The sequence below is a fragment of the Ovis aries genome, chromosome 3 (assembly GCF_016772045.2).
Source record: "Ovis aries strain OAR_USU_Benz2616 breed Rambouillet chromosome 3, ARS-UI_Ramb_v3.0, whole genome shotgun sequence".
Classification (NCBI taxonomy): Eukaryota; Metazoa; Chordata; class Mammalia; order Artiodactyla; family Bovidae; genus Ovis; species Ovis aries.
In genome coordinates this window covers 144830958-144855625 of record NC_056056.1, presented here as the reverse complement: position 1 = coordinate 144855625, position 24668 = coordinate 144830958, and the positions used below count along the sequence as shown (strand labels likewise).

The 24668-nt window shown below is 40.5% G+C and overlaps 1 protein-coding gene across 4 annotated transcripts in view; it reads right to left on the bottom strand.

The window, feature by feature from the left end:
* Positions 1-23799, bottom strand: part of GXYLT1 (glucoside xylosyltransferase 1) — a 54727-nt gene extending 30928 nt beyond the window's left edge. For 2 of the 4 annotated variants that reach the window (XM_027967442.3, XM_012174485.4), the window contains exons 1-3: positions 23522-23799; positions 14787-14879; positions 5447-5618 (exon numbers count right to left, since the gene is read on the bottom strand). In XM_027967442.3, the coding sequence (XP_027823243.1) occupies positions 5447-5618; positions 14787-14879; positions 23522-23742 (486 nt within the window). In that variant the 5' untranslated portion in view covers positions 23743-23799. Of the gene's footprint in view, positions 1-5446; positions 5619-14786; positions 17261-17741; positions 20521-23521 lie in introns of those variants that run through there. The other 2 variants (XM_060412754.1, XM_027967443.2) reach the window with 2 other exon arrangements.
* Between the last annotated feature and the right edge of the window lie 869 nt (positions 23800-24668).

The following is a 24668-nucleotide window of genomic DNA, read 5'->3' as shown; positions in this document are numbered from 1 at the left end:
AACTGACCTTTTCCCGTCCTGTGGCCACTGCTGAGTTTTCCAAACTTGCTGGCATATTGAGTGCAGCACTTTCACAGCATCATCTTTCAGGATTTGAAACAGCTCAACTGGAATTCCATCACCTCCACTAGCTTTGTTTGTAGTGATGCTTTCTAAGGCCCACTTGACTTCACATTCCAAGATGTCTGGCTCTAGATTAGTGATCACATCATCATGATTATCTCGGTCATGAAGCTCTTTTTTGTACAGTTCTTCCATGTATTCTTGCCACCTCTTCTTAATATCTTCTGCTTCTATTAGGTCCAGACCATTTCTGTCCTTTATCAAACCCATTTTTGCATGAAATGTTCCCTTGGTATCTCTAATTTTCTTGAAGAGATCTAGTCTTTCCCATTCAGTTCTTTTCCTCTGTTTCTTTGTATTGATCACTGAAGAAGGCTTTCTTATCTCTTCTTGCTATTCTTTGGAACTCTGCATTCAGATGCTTATATCTTTCCTTTTCTCCTTTGCTTTTCACCTCTCTTCTTTTCATAGCTTTTTGTAAGGCCTCCCCAGCCAGCCATTTTGCTTTTTTGCATTTCTTTTCCATGGGGATGGTCTTGATCCCTGTCTCCTGTACGATGTCACAAACCTGCGTCCATAGTACCTCAGGCACTCTATCAGATCTAGACTGTTAAATATATTTCTCACTTCCACTGTATAATCATAAGGGATTTGATTTAGGTCATACCTGAATGGTCTAGCGATTTTCCCTAGTTTCTTCAATTTAAGTCTGAATTTGGCAATAAGGGGTTCATGATCTGAGCCACAGTCAGCTCCCGGTCTTGTTTTTGTTGACTGTATAGAGCTTCTCCATCTTTGGCTGTAAAGAATATAATCAATCTGATTTCGGTGTTGACCATCTGGTGATGTCCATGTGTAGAGTCTTCTCTTGTGTTGTTGGAAGAGGGTGTTTGATATGATCAGTGCATTTTCTTGGCAAAACTCTACACCATTTAAAGTTATTATAAAATACCAGCTAGAGTTCCTATGTTGTACAATATATCCCATAGCTTATTTTATACATAATAGTCTGCATCTCTTAATCTCCTACCCCTGTATTATCCCTCCCCCTTTCCCTCTCCCCACCGGTAACCACTAGGCTGTTCTCTGTAACTGTGAGTCTGTTTCTTTTTAGTTATATTCACTTGTTCACTGTAATTTTTAGATTCCACCTATAAATAATATTACAGTATTTTCTGTCTTATTTATTTCACTTAGCACAATATCCTCCAAGTCCATCCATGTTGATGCAAATGGCAAAATTTTCATTCTTTTTTATGGCTTGTTAGCATTTCACTGTGTGTGTGTGTGTGTACACACGACCTCTTCTTTATCTATTCATCTGTTGATGGACACTTAGGTTGCTTCCATATCTTAGCAACTGTAAATAATGGTGCTATGAACAATGGGGTGCATGTATCTGTTCTAATGAGTGTTTTTAGTTTTTTTTTTTCCCAAATATAAACCCATGAGTAGAATTGCTAAGTCATCATGAGAAACACTGGGCTGGAAGAAGCACAAGCTGGAATCAAGATTGCCGGGAGAAATATCAATAACTTCAGATATGCAGATGACACTACCCTTACGGCAGAAAGTGAAGAGGAACTAAAAAGCCTCTTGATGAAAGTGAAAGAGGAGAGTGAAAAAGTTGGCTTAAAGCTCAACATTCAGAAAATGAAGATCATGGCATCTGGTCCCATCACTTCATGGGAAATAGAAGGGGAAACAGTGGAAACAGTGTCAGAGTTTATTTTGGGGGGCTCCAAAATCACTGCAGATGGTGACTGCAGCCATGATATTAAAAGACGCTTACTTCTTGGAAGGAAAGTTATGACCAACCTAGATAGCATATTCAAAAGCAGAGACATTACTTTGCCAACAAATGTCCATCTAGCCAAGGCTATGGTTTTTCCAGTAGTCATGTATGGATGTGAGAGTTGGACTGAAGAAAGCTGAGTGCCGAAGAACTGATGCTTTTGAACTGTGGTGTTGGAGAAGACTCTTGAGAGTCCCTTGGACTGCAAGGAGATCCAACCAGTCCATTCTGAAGGAGATCAGAACCTCATGTGAAGAGTTGACTCATTGGAAAAGACACTGATGCTGGGAAAGATTGAGGGCAGGAGGAGAAGGGGACGACAGAGGATGAGATGGCTGGATGGCATCACTGACTCGATGGATGTGAATCTGAGAGAACTCCGGGAGATGGTGATGGACAGGGAGGCCTGGTGTGCTGTGATTCATGGGGTCGCAAAGAGTCAGACGCAACTGAACTGAACTGAACGTAGTTCTATTTTTAATTTTTTGAGAAACCTCCATACTGGTTTCCACCGTCTGCACCACTTTACATTCTCACCAAGAGCATACAAAGATTCCCTTTTTCCACGTCGTAACATTTGCTGTTTGGGTCTTCGTGATGATAGCCATTATGACAGGTGTGAGGCAAGATCACATTGTGGTTTTGATTTGCGTTTCCCTGATGATTAACATGCAACACTGAGCATCTCTTCCCGTGACTGCTGGTCATCTGCATGTCCCCTCTGGAGCAATGTCTATCCAATTCTCCTGCCCGTTTTTTCAGTCAGGCTGTTTTCTGACGGTAAGTCGTATGCGCTGTTTATATATTTTGGATATTAACCCCATACTGGCCATGTTGTTCGGTCACCACATTGTGTCCAACTCTTTGTGACCCCATAGGCTGCAGCACACCAGGCTTCCTTGCGCATCACCACCTTCCAGAGTTTCCCAAGTTACTGTCCCCTGTATCAGTGATGCCATCCAGGCATCTCATCCTCTGTCACCCTCTTCTCCTTCTGCCTTTCATCTTTCCCAGCATCAGTGTTTTCCAATGAGTCAGCTATTCACAACAAGTGGCCAAAGTGTTGGAACTTCAGCATCAGTCCAATGAGTGTTCAGGGTTGATTTGATTTCCTTTAAGATTGACTGGTTTGATCTCCCTCCTGTCCAAGGGACTCTCAGGAGTCTTCTCCAACACCACAGTTCAAAAACATCAATTCTTTAGTGCTCTACCTTCTTTATGGTCCAGCTCCCACAAATGCACATAATTACTGGAAAGACCATAGACTATTCAGACCTTTGTTGGCAAAGTGTTGTCTTTGCTTTGTAACACACTGTCTAGGTTTGTTATAGGTTTCTTGACAAGAAGCAATCGTCTTCTAAGTTTAAGGCTACAGTAACCATCTGCAGTGATTTTGAGAGCCCAAGAAGAGGAAATCTGCCACTGCTTCCACCATTCTCCCCTCTATTTGCCATGAAGTGACAGGACCAGATTCCGTGATTTTAGTTTTTCAATACTGAGTTTTAAGTCAGCTTTTTCACTCTCCTCCTTCACCTTCATCAAGAGGTTCTTTAGTTCCTCTTTGCTGCCATTAGCGTGGTATCATCTGCATATCTGAGGCTGATGATGTTTCTCCCGGCTATCTTGATTCCAGCTTATAACTCACCCAACCCAGCATTTCTCATGATGTGCTCTGTATGTAAGATAAATAAACGGGTGACAATATATAGCCTTGTCATACTCCTTTCTCCACCCTGTACCAATCAGCTGTTCCACACAGGTTTCTAACTGTTGCTTCTTGACTGGCACACAGGTTTCTCAACATACAGGTAAGGTGTCTGGTATTCCCATCTCTTAATTTAAGAGCCTTCCACAGTTTTTTTATGATCCACACAGTCAAATGCTTTAGCATAATCACTGAAACAGAGGTAGATGTTTTTCTGGAATTCCCTTGATTTCTCTATGATCCAGCAAATGTTGGCAATTTGATCTCTGGTTCCTCAGCCTTTTCTAAACCCAGCTTGGACATCTGAAAGTCCCCAGTTCACGTAATGCTGAAGCCTAGGATGCAGGATTTTGAGTAAACCCTGCATGCCAGGCATACTGGTCATATCATCTGCAAGTATTTCTCCCGTTAAGTAGGTTGTGTCTTTTTGGCTGGTCAATGGTTTCCTTTGCTGTGTAAAAGCTTTTAAGCTTAATAGGTCCTATGTGTTTATTTTTACTTTAAGAGACAGATCCAAAACACACTGCTATGATTTATGTCAAACAGTGTTCTTCCTATGTTTTCTTCCATGAGTTTTATGGTTTCGGGTGTTACATTTAGGTTTTTAATCCATTTTGAGTTTTTGTGTATGGTGTTAACAGAATGTTCCAATTTCATTCCTTGTAAAACAGTAAGTAAAGCTTTATACCTCTTAGAATCAAAGATTTTAGCAGGAAACTAAAAGACTTCAGGTCACAAGTAGTATTTTTCAACTACTACTGAAATGAACTAAAATGAACTACTAAAAATGAACTAAATTACCTGAGAAAATATCAAATAAGCTTTTCCTACATAGGCCAAGCATAAAAATCTAAATCAGTTTGAAAGCTTAACTGAATGGACACAGAGAGACAGACAGAGATGGTAACGGCATAATCACCATCACTTTTACCACCATTTCAGAACACAAGGTAATGAGATTTCTGGGGAATTTTCATTTGTGTGTGTTCTCCCTTCTATATTTATGTGTTCTCTTCTTCTTGCATAGTAATTTTCTTTTGTTAAGATAATGCAGTGGTCCTAATTAAAAGAGTATATTTTCAATCTTCACAAGTAGTTAGATATGGTCACATGACTAAGATCAGACCAATGATACACTGGCAGGAACATCCTATGCGACTTCTAGAAAGTCTCCTTAGAAAGGAGGAGAACACCCTTCTTCACTCCTTTTTACATCATGTTGGCTAGTATATGAGTGTGATGACTGGAGCTTGAGCAGCCATCCTGGATCATGAGGCAGAAGTCCTATGTTAAAGATGGCTCAGCCACATGAGAGAAAAAAGAGCAGAATCCCTGAAAACACAGAGCTGCCACATAACACAGACTGCCTGCTTTTATATAAGAGAGAAATAAACTTCTATGTTTTTAAGACATTTTGGGTTTTCTGCCATTACAGCCAAACTGACTGCAACTAATGCAAAACCAAAATAAAAAACCTGACTATCAGAGCAAGAAGTCACTTCCCTCCATATTATCAATTAAAAGTTCCCCCCACTCAAAACAGAATCAAAACCTTGTGCACACTCTGACTGACGCAGTCTCAATTCAAGGATGGGAACACAATTAAGACACAGGACTTCTCAGTCAAAACATCCTGGAACTACAGTTAGCAAAACAAAACCTCCATGCTTGGCAGAGGACTAAGTAGGACTAAGCAGCCTAACTCCTTCACAGAGGCAAGCCTTCTTCTTAGACCCCAGGTCTGGATGCACAGACAAAAGTGGCAGCAGGGAGCAGCCCCCACTCTAAGAGGGCAGAGCTGCAGGATAAATATTTTTGTTCAACATTTTACTATAGTGTATGTTAAATATTCAACTCTACAGACCTAAGTCTCAAATACTTACTATGCCTTTAAAACTATCATGCAGTTGATCTTCAGCAAAAATATGGAACTGAAGAGGTTTGATGCTAAAGATGAGCGCTGACTTCAACATGGTTACGGTTTCTTCCAGTCTTTCCCCGCAGGCAACCACGGCTAGGTGCACTCTCTCAATGGGCTGCATTTTCACACCATACCTGATAGAAAAGATAACCACATTTTCCAACAGTTTTAGTACATGGTAACATGTTAACAACATGGTATTCTGACTGTGTTCAAAGACTTAGGTTTGAACAATAAGGTCCTACTGTATAGCAGAAGGAATTATATTCAATATCCTGCAATAAACCATAATGGAAAGAATATGAAAAAGAATATGTGTATATAACAAAATCACTTTATTGACTTCAATTTTGGTTAGAGACCCTTTTTGTAAAATGTAAAAGGGGATTAGAAATTATTTTGTTTAACATTAATAGTTGTATGTATATATTACTAAGTAGCAGGGACAGGTGACCAATCATTTTTCTTACTTTTACAGGCTAAAATTATTGCAGTTACATTGCGTATTAGCACAGGACTTTGGAATCTTTTGAGTATTCACGTTTGCATGTGTAAGAGTGGACCCAGAACAGTTTTCTGAAGAAAATCTTATTCATGGATATTTCCTCAACTGACGAGGATATCAGAAAAGAGAAAATATGCTAAATAAAATTAAATACAAATAACTGACCATATAAAACATGCATGCATGTGTGTGTGCTCAGTCATGTCTGACTCTTTGCAACCCCATGGACTACAGCCCTCCAGGCTCCTCTGTCCATGGGATTTCCCAGGCAAGAATACTGCAGTAGGTTACCATTTCCTCCTCCAGGGGATCTTCCCAACCCAGGGACTGGGCTCATGTCTTCTGCATCTCTTGCCTTGGGCAGGTGGATTCTTTACCACTAAGCCAGGTAGGCCCAAATGTTAAATTCATATATCTTAATGTTTTAACATTAAACATTTGGAATTATACTATTTTTTATCCTTTTAAATAATTATACCAATTATTTATATTAACATTATAAAAAATTAAGCCTGGAAATATTTATATAAAACGTGCTCCTGCTTTTACTGTGCATCTATCCATTCCTATTAACAAGCTTGTTTGTTAAGGGTCCAGAGACACCTAAGACAGCAGTTGAAACTGATGCTTTTCTGGTCTTACTGGGTTCCTGAGGCCTGAAAACAGGTTCATTTCTCTTGTATACACAATTAGTGGTAACTGTCAGCCTTCAGCACAGAATACTCACCTCCTAGAAAAAAAAGGGGTGACTTCCTTCCCTAATCCCTCAACTGGGAGACTGGAACTCATAACCTTGATACCTTACCCTTAATGGGCTGATTATTCTAAAGGTGAAGCTCTTTAAAAACAAACAACAAAAATCACTTTTAAGAAAATGAAATTTCACCCAGATAATTGACAAAGTTAAACATTATGACACCACTTTGTTAAAGGCGGTAAATGGAGAAGTCACATATAAAGTGGTATTCTTAGAAGAATATTTTACTATTCAAGAAATGGTGCTGATATCTCATTCATCAAGTTATTAAGACTATTAATAAGATTAAGATATCAGGTACATATCTTGCTTTTAAAACTTATATCAATCTACCAGGAACTGATTTTTATGAGTGGTCTCAAGAGGGGACAACTGCACAGTTTTGCATGTGGCTATCCAGTCGTCCAAGCTCCTTCTGTTACAGGGTCACAGAGAGGCCAGCCTTTCCCCACCCACCTACTATGCCACCTCTCTCATACATAAGGTGTAGCCTAAGCCTGGGTCTTTTGAAAGCTCTGTTCTTCTATACTGATAGCAGTTAGAAAGCAACAGCACCTCCTTCCTTGTCTGCACCCTCTATCTATTCCCCTCTTTTCTGTTGAGCCCATCAGTGTTTAACACCGGATCCCTATCAGAGGGGAGACCACCCACTTCCTATATCTAAACAAGGGCACGAGAACCCAGCTCATCTCTAAGCAGTGGAAGTCACATAACACAAGCAGAGGCCAGGGCAATCAAGACACTCAACAATTTCACAGAGCTCTAAACTGTCTCATCTTTCTGATAAATGCCTCCAGATCCTGTTCCTCATGATGACCAAGATTTGAGAATCTATACTGGGCTCGAATTACCCACCTGGCCATAACTCGATCCTGTTCCAATGATAAAAAGCCTAGAGACTTAGACAGTAAGCAGCATGTGCCACTTTGCAGAGAACTCTCTACATACAGAGACAAGAAGCAGAATAAGCCTTCTCAAGAAAAACAAGTCAAATGTTCTTCATGAGAAAACAGTCCCTCTGAGTCAGTCCCAGGGACCCCGGCTCTCGAGCACCGCAGCAAGACTTCTCGCCATACTGCTAGCACTCCTTCCACCAGTTTCTACGAAATCTGCTTTTCTGTTTTGTGTCTCTTTTCAGCAAAAGCGTTATACACAGTACATCTAAACTGAGAAGACAAAACATAGTTTGAAGATGTCTCTGCCCACCACCCTATCCCTAGACCCAGGGACGGGAAGTCACTGCAACTGGACGAAATCTAAAGTAAGCTTCTACACTAGAGGAAGGGATGACTAAAACTTCTGAAGAAATAATAGGGAAGTAGCCATTCAAGGAATTTTGATTCCAGCTGAATGGTGTTAATATTGTCAGGATCTACAAAAATGTGCTATGTGCTATATATTAGTCACAGTGTCAATAAGAGAAAACCCCTGTGGATTTGTTATCCAAAAGGACATTTTAAAGTCAACTCTGTTCTTCTGCAGATATAGGATTAGAAGATATCCTTCAGATAATTCAAAGTTAATACCTGAGGGACCGCATGGCTAAATTTGGCATCACCTGAACACAAACAGCAATTTTAACGGTAATGAAGGGTAACACATTCTATTAAAAAAACTGAATCAATGGGTCCAAAATGATACTAGGTAAAGGGTAAGGAGGGCGGGGGAGGAACTCTCCTTTAAAGAAGAATACCAACCATAAACGCAGAAGCAATGAGAAAACCACAAAAAGCACTATTTTGCATGCACTCTTGTGGCAGATGATTTGAACAGGAATAATTAATAGAGGCTAAAACCACACAGTATCAAGGTTTTATCCCCACACATTACAAAGGGGATAATGATACTGTTACAGTGTAGAAATGTGATACCACCACCATAACCACCTGATCAAACAACCAATTATGTTAACCGTCTGCCACCAGGTGCCTCCCAACAGCACGCCCAAAGGGCACCGGATCTCTTCTGCAGCATTCCTGCCAAAGATCCTGAATCTGATCCCAAGCGGACAGGCAAGTTCAAACAAAGGAACATTCTGCAAAACAAAAATATCATGTCCCTGCCCTGCACCCCCTCAAAAAAAAGTCTGCAAATTGTCCTAGAGAAAAGGGGGACTAAATAGATTTAAATAACTGAATGTAATGTATTTTCCTTGACTGGGTTCTGAATGGGGAAGCAAAGATATAAAATTCATTAATAGGTAAATAAGGAGATATGAATATATATAAATGTATTATAAATGTATACGTAGTATATAAATATAAGATTGTCAGTGTTTGAAGCAGGAAATGGCCACCCACTCCAGTATTCTTGCCTGGAGAATTTCATGGACAGAGGAGCCTGGCAGGCTATAGCCCATGGGGTCGCAAACAGTTGGGCACGACTGGGCAACTAACATACACATATTGTCAGTGTTAAATAAACCGAAGTGCCCATTTTGTTATGGTGAAACTGGAGAATACCCGTGTTCTTAGGCAATACACGCTGGGTATTTGTCGTGGTGGTGGTGATTTAATCTCTCAGTTGTGTATGATTTTTGCGACTCCATGGACTGTAGCCTGCCAGGCTCCTCTATCCATGAGATTTCCCAGGCTAGAATACTGGAATGGATTGCCAATTCCTTCTCCAGGGGATCTTCCTGACCCAGGGACCGAACCCGCATCTTCCACATTGCTGGTGGATTCTTCACTGCTGAGCCGCCTGAGAAGCCCATGTGTCATAATGGCTGATGTTCAAATGGCTCAGCCAAAAACAAAGTGGCAAAATGTTCGTAATAGGTAAATGCCCAGTGACGGGTAAGCGTGCCCACTCTGCTATTCTTACAACCTCTGTAGATGTGAAAACTTATCAAAGTAGAAAGTTGAGAGGAGGAATCTAGGAAAAAAAGTTGACAATGTTTTAGATGAAAATTCTAATATAAATACTATAAATATACTCACAAGCCTTGAAGAACACACTTATTTTAAGTAACATTCCTGTTATAAAGGAATAACAACTTTCCCTCTCTTTTTAAAAAATTAGGCCACACTGAAAGCTTCCAGTGTGTTCTTCTAGTCTATAATTAAATTAGTGTCTTCTCTATAAAAGAAAACAATGTACAATAAGATTTAGACTAGGAATTAGCATTATAACGAAGTACATAAATTTAAGGTAAGTAAATTACATTTCTGGTAACATTCTCCTCAAACTAAAAAAATAACTACCATGAAATAATTTTTAAAATTTGCAGTTGAACAAAACTGGAAAACTATACTCAGAAACACTAATGATAATTTCCTTCCTGTGTAACCTTTTAAAAAAAATTTTTCTTCTTACTATAGAGAAAAAGAGTTGTAGTGAATTATCATACTAGGTAAAACTACTTTAAAGGTTGTATAAAAATCACTTTTGGAAAAGGGCATGGCAACCCACTCCAGTATTCTTGCCCAGAGAATCCCAGGATAGTAGAGCCTGGCAGCTACAGTCCACGGGGTCGCAAAGAGTCAGACACAACTGAAGCAACTAACATGCAGCACGCATGAATCACTTTCGGGATAAAATACAATTCTTTGCAAAAAAACTCTGCAAGGTTTTATGTAAAGCATTAAAAAATCTAAAAATTCAACATGAAGTATTGACTGTTAAAATACAATTTTAAATAGTCTGTAAAAATGTACCTCTTAAAACTAGTATGGAACCACTCAAGATAACAGTTGAGGTAGTAAATACACAGACACTAGGAACTGAAAATCAATTCCCATCATAAAGACAAAGATTAAATATTTTAAAAGCTCAAGTCATTTAATAATATTTAAATTAAGAGATTATATAATGAAAAGATAGCTAAAATTTTAAAATTAAACTGATTAGGTAAACATTTGTAATCAATGTCAAAAGTAGAGTATATATTCTTAGAGTTCATAAAGTAAGCATTAAAAACCAAACAGGTAAATATCAATACAGACAATGCAAACAAAACTTTTAAAAGATAAACAAATACAGAAATATATTCAAGAAACAATCAATGAATATAAACCAATAATAAAATATCATTTTACTCTAACAGGTGGCAAAACTATGATTCCCAATAATGAATGCTAAAGTTATGGTGACACACAATGCTGGTGTAGGCTTAAATCTGTATAATTTTTAGAACACAAGGGATTATCCATTCTTTGTAATATTTGAACTCCTTTCACATGCTAGACATGGGATAAGCCAGAAAGCCACGATCCGAACCTCATACAATTTACAGCCTGTTGTGAAGAACAGATTTTTTTAAAGATTTAAACAGAAAGCATGGTAACTTTTTAACTAGAAAACAATTGAGGTTGCTAAGAGGGCTTACTGCACAAACATCTAACCTGAAGTCTGGAAATGCTGGGGGAAATTATTACTAGTCGTTTACTGGTTGCCAAGCACCTGGCTAAATAATGGGGCTTACATAATGAGCAATCCTTGGTGTCCGTCTACAAAGCCAGCACTTCTTGAAATGGGTAACAATTCACAACCACAGGAGATGGAGCAGGTACGGCTAAGCGAGAGGATACAGAGAAGGAAGAAGAGGTGGGCAGGAAGTGAGATCACAGTGGCTGGATGAGCAGTGATGGCATGGGAGTTCAGGCAGGGAAAGGAGCAGGCCGGCAAGAGTGCGGGCAAGAAAGGAGACGAGCAGGAATAGTCACTGTGGACTGACACATGCAAAGTCCACAGCGCATGAAGATACAAAACCCAGACAAGGGGAGGCGTGATGAGCCACAACGAGTCAGCAGGCAAAAATCACCCCAGTGCAGCTGCAAACACAGCTCGGGAGCCAGCAAAGAGCTCTGATGAAGAGACCAAATAAACAGGTGATCCCATGACCATCCAGGGAGAGGGGAAAGAGCAGAGTCCTAAGGAGTCCAGAGGCAGAGAGAAACAAACCCTGGGACACTGGTCTCAAGAGCCAGAGATGGAGACAGCACTGAAAGGAAGACAGAGGAAGGGGTAACAAGGAGGCAGACGAGGCCTCAGAACAATTCCAACATCAGAGGTGACCTCGGGTCAGAAGCGGCTGCTGCTCACAGTTGGGGTGAGAAGATTGCTTTTTGTTTTGTTTTTTAAGGAAGTAAAGCCAGAAGATACTCTTATAAATGCTTGCTGGTGAAGAGAAAAAATAAAGGAAGGATGCTTGAAGAGAAAGGGCTGGAAGCAGGTGCTGTAGGGACTTCGTCCTTGTTGTTTCAAGGACAGAGGAGGGAGACGAGGTGTGAGCACTGGGGCACAGTCAGCCAGCAAACACTCAGATGCAGATACAAATCACCAAAAGCACATGCACGAAATGGACAAAACACTGGTGGTGGGTGTCCTAGAGATTTTGGGTTTTTTATGTTACTTTTAGCAGTCCATGGGGTTGCAAAAAGTCAGACAGGACTGAGCCACTGAACTGATGTTACTTTATGATCACTGTATAATAAATCAATTGGGAGGAATTAACCCTCCAGAAAAGATCAAAATATATAAAGAATCCAAACTGGGAACTCTGAGACAAGTCTGAGGAGGAGAAAACGGTGCCAGCTTAGGGCCCACTGCTGCCAGACAAGACGGGAGTCCTAATGTTGGCAGAGGGGATTTCCAAGATGTTTTCCTAGGTGGGTGGAGAAGCTCTCGAGTCAGGCCGAAATGCGGTGTTAATTAAATACTGAAATGGAGCATGAGAATGACACAGCAGCTGTACAGCACTTTGGCTTGTCTGCCAGTTTGAACAGGCCAAATAAATATGGGATTCCCAAGTTTAAAGCAAGAAACTACACGTGCTGGACTGCAGCATGCAGGCCTGCAAGCCTGTACTCGCTCAGTTCCAAGACAGGAGGAGGAGGCTGGAGTCAGGCGACTGGGACATCAGTGGCTTAATGGACAAGGGGAGTTTACACATAGGAGGCAAGGCCCTGCAGCAACACCCCACCGTGTGCAGAGGACAGGCAGCAGTGTCTGCCTCTGGGGAAGGAACGATCACCAGTTATCGAGAACTGACCTCAGGTTGGCTCACTGGTTACCAGGGAAACCAGCAGAGGGGCAGGCCTCTTACCATCCCTTTGATAAGCTATCACAGAGGAGATGTTCTGATTTAAATGTTAGAACACTCACTAGTCCATTTAGGGGCAAGTACGCAGGAAGGTCAGTCATGTGAGTAGGGTGAATGTAAAGTGGGCAGTGGTGGAGAGGGAATGTACAGAGAGCAAAAGAACAAGCCATCTTGGCTGGCCTGATCATATGCTAAGTTTAAGAGATTTTACATGATACGATACATGTAACGGTATGTTACAGTAGTATGTACAGATACATATATGTACACATATAGTAAAATGCACACCTGCACCTAAAATGGTTTCAGAATTACACTTTGGATGTATAACTTTTAAAATCTCCAATTTAGGACAGTAAAAAGCACAAGGTTTGCAATATCATGTATCCATCCACATGGAATTCCTTCCAGGGAATACATGGGAGTGTTGGGGAAATAATGAGTTGGAGAGGCTCAAACAAAAGGAATATTAAGCAGAGCTCCAGGATTCAGATTAGGTCAGCTTCTCTAGGCTGCTCCTGCAGTAAAGGAGTAGGAAGATTATTACTCATGCCAGAACTTACAAAAGGGTCTGGGTTGTATAAATCAGAGAATACAGGGGCTTTCAAGCTTACCCAGCTTTCAGAGTGAATAGATTTATGTCACAAGACCAGAGATAACAAGTGGAGCTTGTCAATACTCTATTCATTAGCAAACTCTTTAAAGAAGGAAAAATGTGGAGCTCCTACTCTCCAAAATTATGAACAAGCTGAATGGTAAGATTATCTTTAAAAGTTAATTCTTAAAAGTTTACATAATCTGACTTGACTGACCCATATTAGAATTTCATTCATCCAGTCTTTTCCATAGCAACCAGATTAAAATACGTGATTTCAACGATATCTTCCCAGTTGTTTGTGGGCTGCATAATATATCTGGACTATAAGAATTTAAAAATACACACTCCTAGTATTGATTAAGAATGCAGTTCTTCCCACCTGGAATGTATCACCTCCTGTCCTTAAGCCTGGCTAATTTCCTGTTCATCATGTAGTCAACCCCTCCAAAAAGCCTTCCTTAATGCCTTAAGATAATCCCATCTGATGACCACCTGCCTCTCCCGTCATCTTGGCTATAACTTGTCACCCTCTACTATAATCTCAGATCTGAAGCTTCCATCAGAATGTAAGCTCCAGAAGGACAGGGCCATGTTAACCAGACTCAGTCTGATTCTTACCATCTAGTACTGTGCCTGGCAAATGGAATGAGTAGAATTAAAATTCAAATGAATCACAAAGCAATGTTACTCTTGGGGAGGGCATTTCAGGCTATTCGCTCACTCTCCTCCTGCCTCTATCTCAGAGTCTGATATTCCATTTCTACCAACACTTGTTTCCCTCATTGACGGTGAGAAGCAGGAGGTACCAGAGAGTCAGCCAACCCTGTGCCTTCATTATCCTGATAAGTGAACAAAGCCACACTCTTCAAAAGCTTTTTTAAAAAGGGTCAATAAACATTGTCACATCATTTGGTTCTTCATTGTACATTTGTCTTTTTCCTCCCATTCCCAAATATTCAATCCCTCTGCTAATGACCACTTAACCCTTCCCCAGTTGTCTCCATCTACCTACAAATTTTTTTTAGTATACCAGCTTTAAATTAGATAAATGGCATATGCCTGTAAATGTCAGTGGAAGTCTATATTCAATATCTGTTTATCATTTTATCACCTATTATCTAAAATTAGACCATAAATTGTTCTATGAACAATGGGTTATCTTAATAACACCTAAAAAATTTTAGAGCATTTCACGCAAAGTATGGATTTAAAAATTGGTCATAACTACTTCAAAGTGGGAGAAAAAAGAAAACCTAATCAGAAAATGAATTATTTACTTTTATGATAATATTAGATTACAAGAAAAGAAACCTTTTTCTGATCTGTTACAGTTAAAAATGTATTATCTACTATCTGATCTTACCTACACTGATCTACCAATTAAATATTAAGTGCCTACCTAAAGGCCGCTTCCCAAAAGCAGTTCATTCCACAAACATCAGAGGGCAGCATCCAATAGGGATTCCAGTAACACAGAGAGAACTCTTTACACCTAACAGAGTGAGACAGAAACCTATGTGAGTATTCAGGCTTAAAACTAACAAGGAATTTACTCAATAACATAAAAACTTACTGTTCTATTTTACAGCAACAAAACTGCAAATCCAACCTGCTACGGTAATGAGGATTTCTGGAAATTGATTTCTCCCTTAGGGTACCACTATTTTAAACAGAACTGTGAAACTTTTAGGCAGAAAATACTACAAACTGGGAAAGTTTTTTAGTCATGAATTCTCTAATATATAATAAGATCTCCTTCTCAGATGACACAGAAAATACTGGCATACTTCTAAAATTTTCCTTCATGAACTGCACACATTCCCCCTAGAAAAAAAAATCCATTTCAGCCAAACAAAACATCTGCTTATCCTGAAGCAAAATTTAAGCCACAAATGCTGGTAGAATGGAAAAAGATCTTTAAATGCTTTTAAACTAATCTTGAATCCAAGCTACACATATGATGTTTTAAGTGGGAAATAAGAAATCATGCTGATATTCACAGTTCAGTTTCACTTTTCTACACTTATCTCAGCTTCACTGTATTTCACAAGCTAAACAGGAGGATCAAATTTCTTCTTAGACTGCAGGTTGGAGCTAAAAAAAAGAAACCACACACAAAACAGCAGCAACTTACAATACAAAATGTATGTATTTTCATTGTTATTTCTTCTCAAAACAAGAATCTAGCTGGTAATTCAGGACAGTGGAAGCCTGAGTTTACTGAAGTAAGCAAGTATGAAGCCACAGTCACTAAACCATGTCCCATCATCATGAATTCAATTAAGTAACTGTTCTTACAGTGAAAGATCTATGAAATGTCATATTTGCAAGATCTCTCAGTCCACCTCTCACAAATGCCAACAGGTTAAGACAGGGGGGTCTCAGATCCAGGACACAGTGAAATCACCAGAGACCCCTACACCAGACCTGTCAAATCAGAAACTCTGAAAACAGGGCCAGGCACTGCTGCTGCTAAGTCGCTTCAGTCGTGTCCGACTCTGTGCGACCCCATAGACGGCAGCCCACCAGGCTCCCCGTCCCTGGGATTCTCCAGGCAAGAACACTGGAGTAGGTTGCCATTTCCTTCCCCAATGCATGAAAGTGAAAAGTGAAAGTGAAGTCACTCAGTCGTGTCCGACTCTTAGCGACCCCATGGACTGCAGCCTACCAGGCTCCTCCGTCCATGGGATTTTCCAGGCAAGAGTACTGGAGTGGGGTGCCATCGCCTTCTCCAGGGCCAGGCACTAGTAGTTTTTAAAACCCTGCCTGAGTAATTCTGTATACTACTGCACAAAGAACTAAATCAGAATTTTAAATCAATGGGAAAAAACTGACATTGTAATGTGGTTTTTCTTGAAAGGGGCAGCATTCTCAAGCACAGCATGAAACGTTAACATACCTTAAATGGTTAAAAAATAAGAAAAAGAAAACGTGTACAGATCAGTAAAATGAACAACTTGATAAGGAAATTTATGTTTGTCCCCTTCCAGGTGTGGTCACCTAGTTTTTAACTTCTGCATTTCCTTAGGCTCAGAAGCGGCAACAACTGAGATTTTTTCCCAGACTCAAGAGCTTTCAAGTCCATTTAAGCCTCAAAACAAAACAGTTCAAATAGGTATCCCTATCTTTCAGACACAGACATTATCTAACCTTTCTTTCAAGTCCACAATTTATTTATAAACAACACCTTTATTTAAGGAAGGAAGCTAGTTATTCCGTCTCCTGTCAAATCTTCCAACAGTAGAAAATGAAGTCTCAAGAAAATGACTAAGTTTTTCTGTAGAAATGATTATCTGAAATTATGTATTAACACCATTTTCTGCCTTAACTTGCATTACTCAATCCCTTAGCCCTAAGGAATCACACATTTATTTTCTGTCTCCATAGATAAATGGAATCATTAGTATGTGGCTTTTTGAGTCTGACTTTTTTTCACTTAGCTTATTTTCAAGGTCCACCCACTGCAGCACTTATCAGCACATTTCATTCCTTTTGGTGGCCAAATAATATTCCCTTTCATAAATGAATATATATACCACATTTTCTTTATCCATTCTTGAATTAGTGAATATTTGGGTCGTTGATAGTTTTGGCTATTATAAATAATGCTTTTATGAAGATTCATGTACAATTTTAAGGTGAACATATGTTTGCAATTCTCTTGAGTGTGAGTACGTATTCCTACAAGAGGAACTGCTGGAACATGTAACCATTGTAAACTGATTAATGCAGATAAACCAGGGGGAAAAAAATGTCAAGTTTTACCTAAGTTTCTTGATAATAACTCAATGTCAGAAAACACAGTTTATAGGAAGAATGTTTTCTGTCTTTAACGAAAATATAAAACATATGCATTAGTGAGTATACATTTTCCTTATTAAAAAAAAACACACACATGAAACACTGAGGTGCTGCTGGCAAGAGGAGACATAATTTACTTAAGGTTTCTATCTTCCAAGCTTACATTCTCTCACTTATGAAAACCTGGTTTTAAAGACTGAAAAAAGTAGAAACTCATACTGAGAACTCATTACATACCAGCAGCCATCACTACAAACAATAAATTAGGAAAAGCAACTAACCTAGCAATGATAGTACTTGCACTGTCAGGCCAGAAAAAAAAATCTTTAAAATGCTGGAAAAGTAAAGGTGACTTATCCAAGTTCTGGCTATTAGTTGCTTTTGCTTTTATGCCTTAAGACTACTGGAAAATGGAACATTAGATATACAAAATTCAAAAAGATAACTTCAATATATTTAATGGGATAAAACTGTAGCTGAGCCAAATGGGTATGTCTTCAGTAAGTAATAATATCCAGAATCAGTAAAGTTCATAAATGCAAAGTTTTTCCACCGTGGATCAGACAGAAATAAAACTTCCTAAGGCTCACCCTCCTGCTTCATAGGCTTAATGTTTCTAACTAGGTGGCTTGTCTAGACACAAACTGATCAAGGGATAGCACGGGACTCTCCATGATGATAAAACAGTCTGTATCCTGACTGTGGGGGTGGTGACATGAATTTTACCTATTGATAAAACATCATAAAACTACACATACACACAAGTGTATGTAAAACTGGTGATGTCTGAAGATGGTGTATGGGTTGTACAGTGTCAATTTCTGGGGTTCTAGCACTCCACTACGTTCATACACGGATATTCCAGATACAGAGGTACTATAGCAAGCTCATGTAAGATGTCACTATTGGGGAAAAACTGAGTGAAGATTAAATGGGATGTCCATGAAGTTTCCTGTAAACTTACATTTACTTCAAAAGTTTAAAAAAACAAACAGGTCACAAATTTCAGTAGCTGAAAAATGTTTTAAATATTGAGGCATCACGCTCTGGAGATTAAACAGAGCATTAAACAGTAATAATGCTCTCCACGATAACAGTTTTCAAACTTCAAATTTACTTAAATCCAATACTGGAAGGTCACTTATACTTTTAAATTCAACTGGAAAAGGTATTTTTCATTTCAAAACATCCATGATAACCATGAGGCTTTAGTGAAAACCATGCATACTGAGGAGAGTCGGGGATATGTCTAGGCATATCCAGCATAACAATGTGGAAGTCTGAATGAGGTGCCTCACCAATGATGCACCTTAAGGCATGAACAGATACCTTCACTGTGACTGCAAGAGAAACGAAGATGCTCACAGCCACGTTAGAGGAGACTAGTCCCATGGTTCTGACCACCACTATTTAAAGATAAGTACCTGCACAACTCATTTTTACCTAAAAATTGTCTTCAGACAAGTTAGATTAGTTTCTAGCTCTAAACAGTTTTCTTTTTCTTAAATATCTAGTTTCAGGAATATTCAGGAAGTGAGAAAGAATTGTTTACATACAAATGGCAATGAACAGTTATTTCAAAAAATAAGTTAGCATCACACTGTACAACCTATCCTCTCTCCAAAAAAAAAAAAAAACTGAATTAAAGATTTAAATGTAAAAAAAAAAGAGGGTGGGAAATCCCACTGATAGAAAGTTTTTCTACACGACAAAAATCAAAATAAAAGAAAAACCTGCCAATCTGAATACAGTTAAACTTTGAACTTCACATAGTATACACTCCAAAAACAAATTTAAGTCAACATGTCTGGGGGAAGTATTTCAAACAGGTATGACACATAGATAATAATCTTAAGGTTTTAAAATAGCATTTCTAAGTAAAAAATACACATTTTTTCACTTGCCTCATCATTTTCACTTTCCAAAATCACAGAACAATAACTAATTACTAGTTAAGTTTGTGCTAAGCACATTACAAATACATGAAATGTAATCAATGAACTGAAATACAAGGTGCAAAGTTACTGGTTTTTATATAACCTGTCGCTGCATTAACAAAGCAGAGATTTAAAGTGGCTTTAGTAAATAATTCAGCCTTCTTCACTGTTCACTGGTTAACTCCTCTCCTCTTCAAAAATAAGCACAAGGAAGAGGGAAGAAAATTCTCCCCTAGAAAACAACAGTGCAAAAATAGTGGTCAAATGATTCCCAGTTAAATCAATGGTTTAATCAGTCTTTGGTTTTATAACAATAACTTGGAGCACATATCTAAAATACAGATTCCCAGGCCCCACTGCCTGGCACTCTGGTTTAGTAGGTCTGGACTGGGGCCTGAATTTTCCCCAAAGGTCAGAAATCAAGAAAAAAAAAAATCACTTAAAATTTAAATGATCAAAACCATCACTGAATTATCTATAATTTTATTGTGCCAGGCACCACCGAGTAATCTACACACGCTATTTTATTTCAATTCCCACAAAAAAACCCAGTTATCATAGATACTCTTACCTCTTTGTAACTGAAGAGGAAATGTGTTCAAGGTTAACACAGACAATAAGGGGCAAAGCTGAAGTCTGTTTCCAAAGCCCTACTGGTGTTCCTGGGACCCAGCAGAAACCATAACTTGAGGGCCTGACCAGATCTGCAAAGGAAAGTAAGGTGCCTACCTCCCAAGGTAACAGTCACTCACACTAAGGGTAGGACAGTCCAGAAAAGGTATCACTCAAGTGCATAGTAGTCTCTCGGTTCACCACTACCAGGATTCATCAGTGAAATGTGAGAAATTACTCATCCTGAGAATCTAGTTACAAAATGGTTTAATTCCTTCTGGAGAATTACTGACACCTGGTAATATTAAGTGCTGTAGATCGAATACCTGTAATACAGTCTGTCCATAGTTAGCAGCTTCAGAGAGTCTCTCACTTCCCTCCACAGAGGCCACTCCTCTCCCACACCAGTCATGTGATTCTGTCTGCAGTAGAGATGTGCAAGGGATATAGCCCACAGAATCAGAGTTCCCCATTCCAGTCAACAACAGCTGGCCCACGGACGGGCACGTGATGAAAAGCAAGTCCAAAGAGTCTTCTTCTAGAATTTTTACTTGAGATTTGAGATGAAACACTATAAGAAGTGGAAAGATGCACGAACAAAGCCTGTCTACAGCAGCAGAGAAAGATTCCTCAGCCCTTGAGGTTCCTATGGCTGACAGGCACTTTTCCTTTAATTATATTCCTTCTAACAACCTATGTAAGTCTATATGTAATACTATATATACACAGAGAGAGAGAGACTCTGATATATATATATATAGTCTATTATGTAGGAGAAAGCAATGGCACCCCAACTCCAGTACTCTTGCCTGGAAAATCCCATGAATGGAGGAGCCTGGTGGGCTGCAGTCCATGGGGTCCCTAAGAGTTGGACACAATTGAGCGACTTCACTTTCACTTTTCACTTTCATGCATTGGAGAAGGAAATGGCAACCCACTCCAGTGTTCTTGCCTGGAGAATCCCAGGGACGGGGGAGCCTAGTGGGCTGCCGTCTATGGGGTCGCACAGAGTTGGAAACGACTGAAGCAACTTAGCAGCAGCAGCAGTCTATTATATATAGTCTACAGTCCATATATAATACTATATTAAGTCAGTTTTAATGGGTTCTGATGACTGACAACTAAGAATTCTGATTGTGTGTGTGCTGTGTGCTTAGTCAGTCAAGTCCGACTCTTGAGACCCCATAGACTGTAGCCTGCCAGGCTCCTCTGTCCATGGGATTCTCCAGGCAAGAATACTGGAGTGGGTTGCCATGTCCTTCTCCAGGGTATCATCCTGACCCAGGAATCGAACTCAGGTCTCCTGCACTGCAGGCGGATTCTTTAATGACTTGAGCTAGTTAAGGTAAATATAAACTATATTTTACAGGTGAGAAAAGTAAAGCAGAAAGGTGGTCAAGGTTTCACAGCAATCAGGGCCAGAAAGACACCACAGGTTTGTCTGACATTAAGATCTACCCATTTTCTAAATACCAAAATAATGGATCCAAACAAAATGACTAATTAATAATAAATTTCACTTAAAAACCATTTCCATCATTTTCGACTTTTTACTTTGAGAATGTGAAAGGACATTTCCAAGTATTTTGTTATCATGGAATACTGTGCAATGAATATTTTCTATTAAGATTTGACCAATGGAACCTATTAGATACAACTGTAATCCCATGTTTTAAATGAGAGAAAGAAATAGTAGTTTTAATCTTTGAGCTAAAACTGCTTCAAAAAAAAGTAATAACATAATTGATAATCAAGTCCTACCAAGAAAAAAACAGATGTTGCTTGCCTTATAGCCCCATTTTTCACTGATTAAACACTATCTAGACTAGAGTCTTATCACAGCAGCTTTATAGAAAGAGTACTGGCAGAGCAAGCAAAAGATACATAGTTTCTAATCCTGGTCCAGTATTGATGCTCTCTGCATCCTGGCTAAACAATTTATACACTGGAAGCAGGTTAATACCTACTCCATATCCCATGATAGCCAAAAAAAATTGACTGAACTCTGTGAGAAGTCTAAAAAGATGTTATAAATGATAATATCAAAAATGAAAAGAGCCTGGTATCTTTTAGGAATTTTGCTGACCGTAATCAACTCATGCGATCCAAGCAATCCAGCTTTTCCATGTGGTTCCTCTTCTCACCCTTCTTATGTGTGCACACATGGTGAAATGTACTTCACAACATTTTAACAAAGAATGATACACCTTCAGTTTTAACTCAAATATATGCCTCATTTAAATTGAGGAGTTATGCTGCTCAGAGGACTTATAATACAAAGCTTTTAGTTGGTTCTGACACATCAAACTTCAGATGTCAGTAATGGGTCTATAAAATATCTTTTAAAACCGAAGCGCTTATTTTCTGAATTTCAAATAACACAATTCTGTTAAAATTAGCTAGCCAAGCAAATACAGTTTATAAAAATTCGTCACAGAATATTTAAGTATCTCAGACAAGGCACTAAAAATGCATGTTATTCTATCAAATTGAAATGCTAATATCATAGTTCAATTTCATTCAATGTTTTGACAAAAATGTTTCTTCTTTTCAATTCTCCCCAATACAAAAACAGTTTCCTTCCCTTAACTTTAAATGCTTCACAGGAACAAAACAGACTTCGACCAGCTTTTCATGAGTCGTCCGGATCTTCGGTCACTGCCTCTCCCAGGACAGATAATGGCAGTGACAAACCTGGCTCTGGAAAGTAGTTCTGCTTTTATGAACAGAGCCCTTGTAATCAAGTCACAGGGTGAAAACACGACAGTCCGGCTTTTCCGTGCTGCTCCTCTGCCTAAACGTTCCTTTTCATTTTAGGAATGGCCATCAACTTTTGAGAAGAACCTTCAACAGTCTATAGCTGGCCTGCGCTCCCTCCCCCTACCAATCCGATATTTTATCCGATCAAAGCAGCCTTTGCCTCTTACTAAAAGAGTACTCGGAGTAAGAGTTGCCCACAAATGGAGGAGCCTCTTTTTCAAGGAAGTGGGAACGCTCAGATTTTGTTAAGCATTCGTAATGCGTTGCATTCTTTTTTCCATTTAAACCTCGTACTGATTCCAACTCTGACAGTGATTTGCGTAAATCCACTTAAGTCACTGTGCTTTTTAAATTCCTTTTTTTAAAGAAAGACACCTCTATCCCAACTCACAAAAGACGTATGTTAAGTATCGCTTATTTTTCTTAACTTGCTCTAAGTTTCACAATAGATCGATTGTTTCCTAAAGAAAAACTCACAATCAGCAGAAAATGCTCTCTCCAGATTTAGCTGATCGGCTAATGATGAAAAATTTAAGCGTTAACAGGAAATTTAGACGCCTCATTTAGGAGGGAGGCGGAAAGCTGAACCAGGGCGCCAGGCGGCTGTTTAAATATCTCAACTGGAACGCCATGGAAACGAGGGAATTCCCACTAGTCAGCAAGCAAGAAGGTTTTTGTAGGACCCCCCTTATTTTCGACAAATCCTAAGAAAGAAAGAAAAGGAAGACACAACTGTCAAGAGTTGAAAATTAATTTCTAACTGCTCTGAATTTGTGCCTAAGGAACAGGTTAGAAGACAAACGCAAAACGCGTGGTGTGCTCTCGGGCTAGAGCAGCACGGAGCTCACCCCTGGGGTGAAGAGGAGGGAAACGAGCAAGAGGGTCAGAGTCGGCTGCAAAGGAGCGGGAGATGCGGGCCCGGCGGCGAGAGGCGCTAGGCGGACTCGCTGGCAGCCCGGGCCAGGCCGAGTCCCCAGCCCCGTGCCGCCGTACCCCCGGCCCCCCAAGACAGAACGGCCCGTACCTGTCTGACCGGCCGTGATGCGCCGCAGAGCCCGAGCTGCCCACCCCTCTCCCGGCTCCGCGTCCATCGCCCCCAAGCCAGGAAGCCGCTGCGGCCTGCGGCTTCCCGCCAACGCCGCCCGCTCCTTCCTCCAGGGACACGGCGAGCTGGCTGAAGGCGTAGAGAAGCGAGCAGAAGCCGCAGGCCAGGCACAGCACCACGACGCGCAGGTAGCGCCGCATCGCGCTGGCCCAGCGCTGCTGCCGCCGCCGCCGTCACCGCGCCCGCCCGGGCGAACTGGAACCGAGGGAGCGGCACCGCGCAGCCGCGAGCGCAACAAGTTCCTCCTCCGCCACGGCCTCGCACCCGCCCCACTCCGCTCCCTTCCCACCACCTTCACCAGCGCGCCGACACCCCGCCCCGGCGTCCTGACCCCGCCTCCGCCGCGGGCCCCTCCCTGAGGGCTGGCGGCCCGACGCGCCGGCGCACTGAGCGCGAGGGCGGGGCGCGCCTGGTGGGCCGGGGTGTCCGGAGCTCTGGGAGCTGGGGACTGCCGGGCGAGCGACTCCCAAGCCCTGCAACTCCCAACTGCGCTGCAGAAGTGTGGCGAAAGGAGCGGGGCGTTGGAGGCAACTGACCCAATTTCAAATTATGGTTCTGCCACACGGTAGTTTGGGACGCTGAGCGACCTAAATTCTCTGAGCGGGTGTCTTTGTCTCTGAAATGGAGATGATATCCTCATCATAGAATGGTGATAAAGATTAAATTGCTTAACGCACGAAAAACGCCTTGTATTTAGAAGGCACTTGATTAAGCCGCTTTTCCGCTCCAACCTCATCCAGCAGTGACTTCCCTAGCCTCTCGTATTCTGTAATAGAGTTGGTTCGAGCCGTTCTCACGCAGATATCAAATGCAGATGCCTGATGCTGTTGAGGATGCATATTCCGCCTCCCATCGAGGTTGTAAGTTCCTGTAACTCTAAGCTCCAAGCTTTTACTCCTTTATGAACCAGCTCACAACTCACCATTTGCAATAATATCTCCCTAAAGAGAGCTTTCCAGTTCTTCTCCCTCTTCTTCAGCCCTATTTTCACGCCATTCATTTACTGAACATTTATAGATCATCACTTTGTGCCAAGCACTGTGAGTATCTTGGGGCACAAAAACCC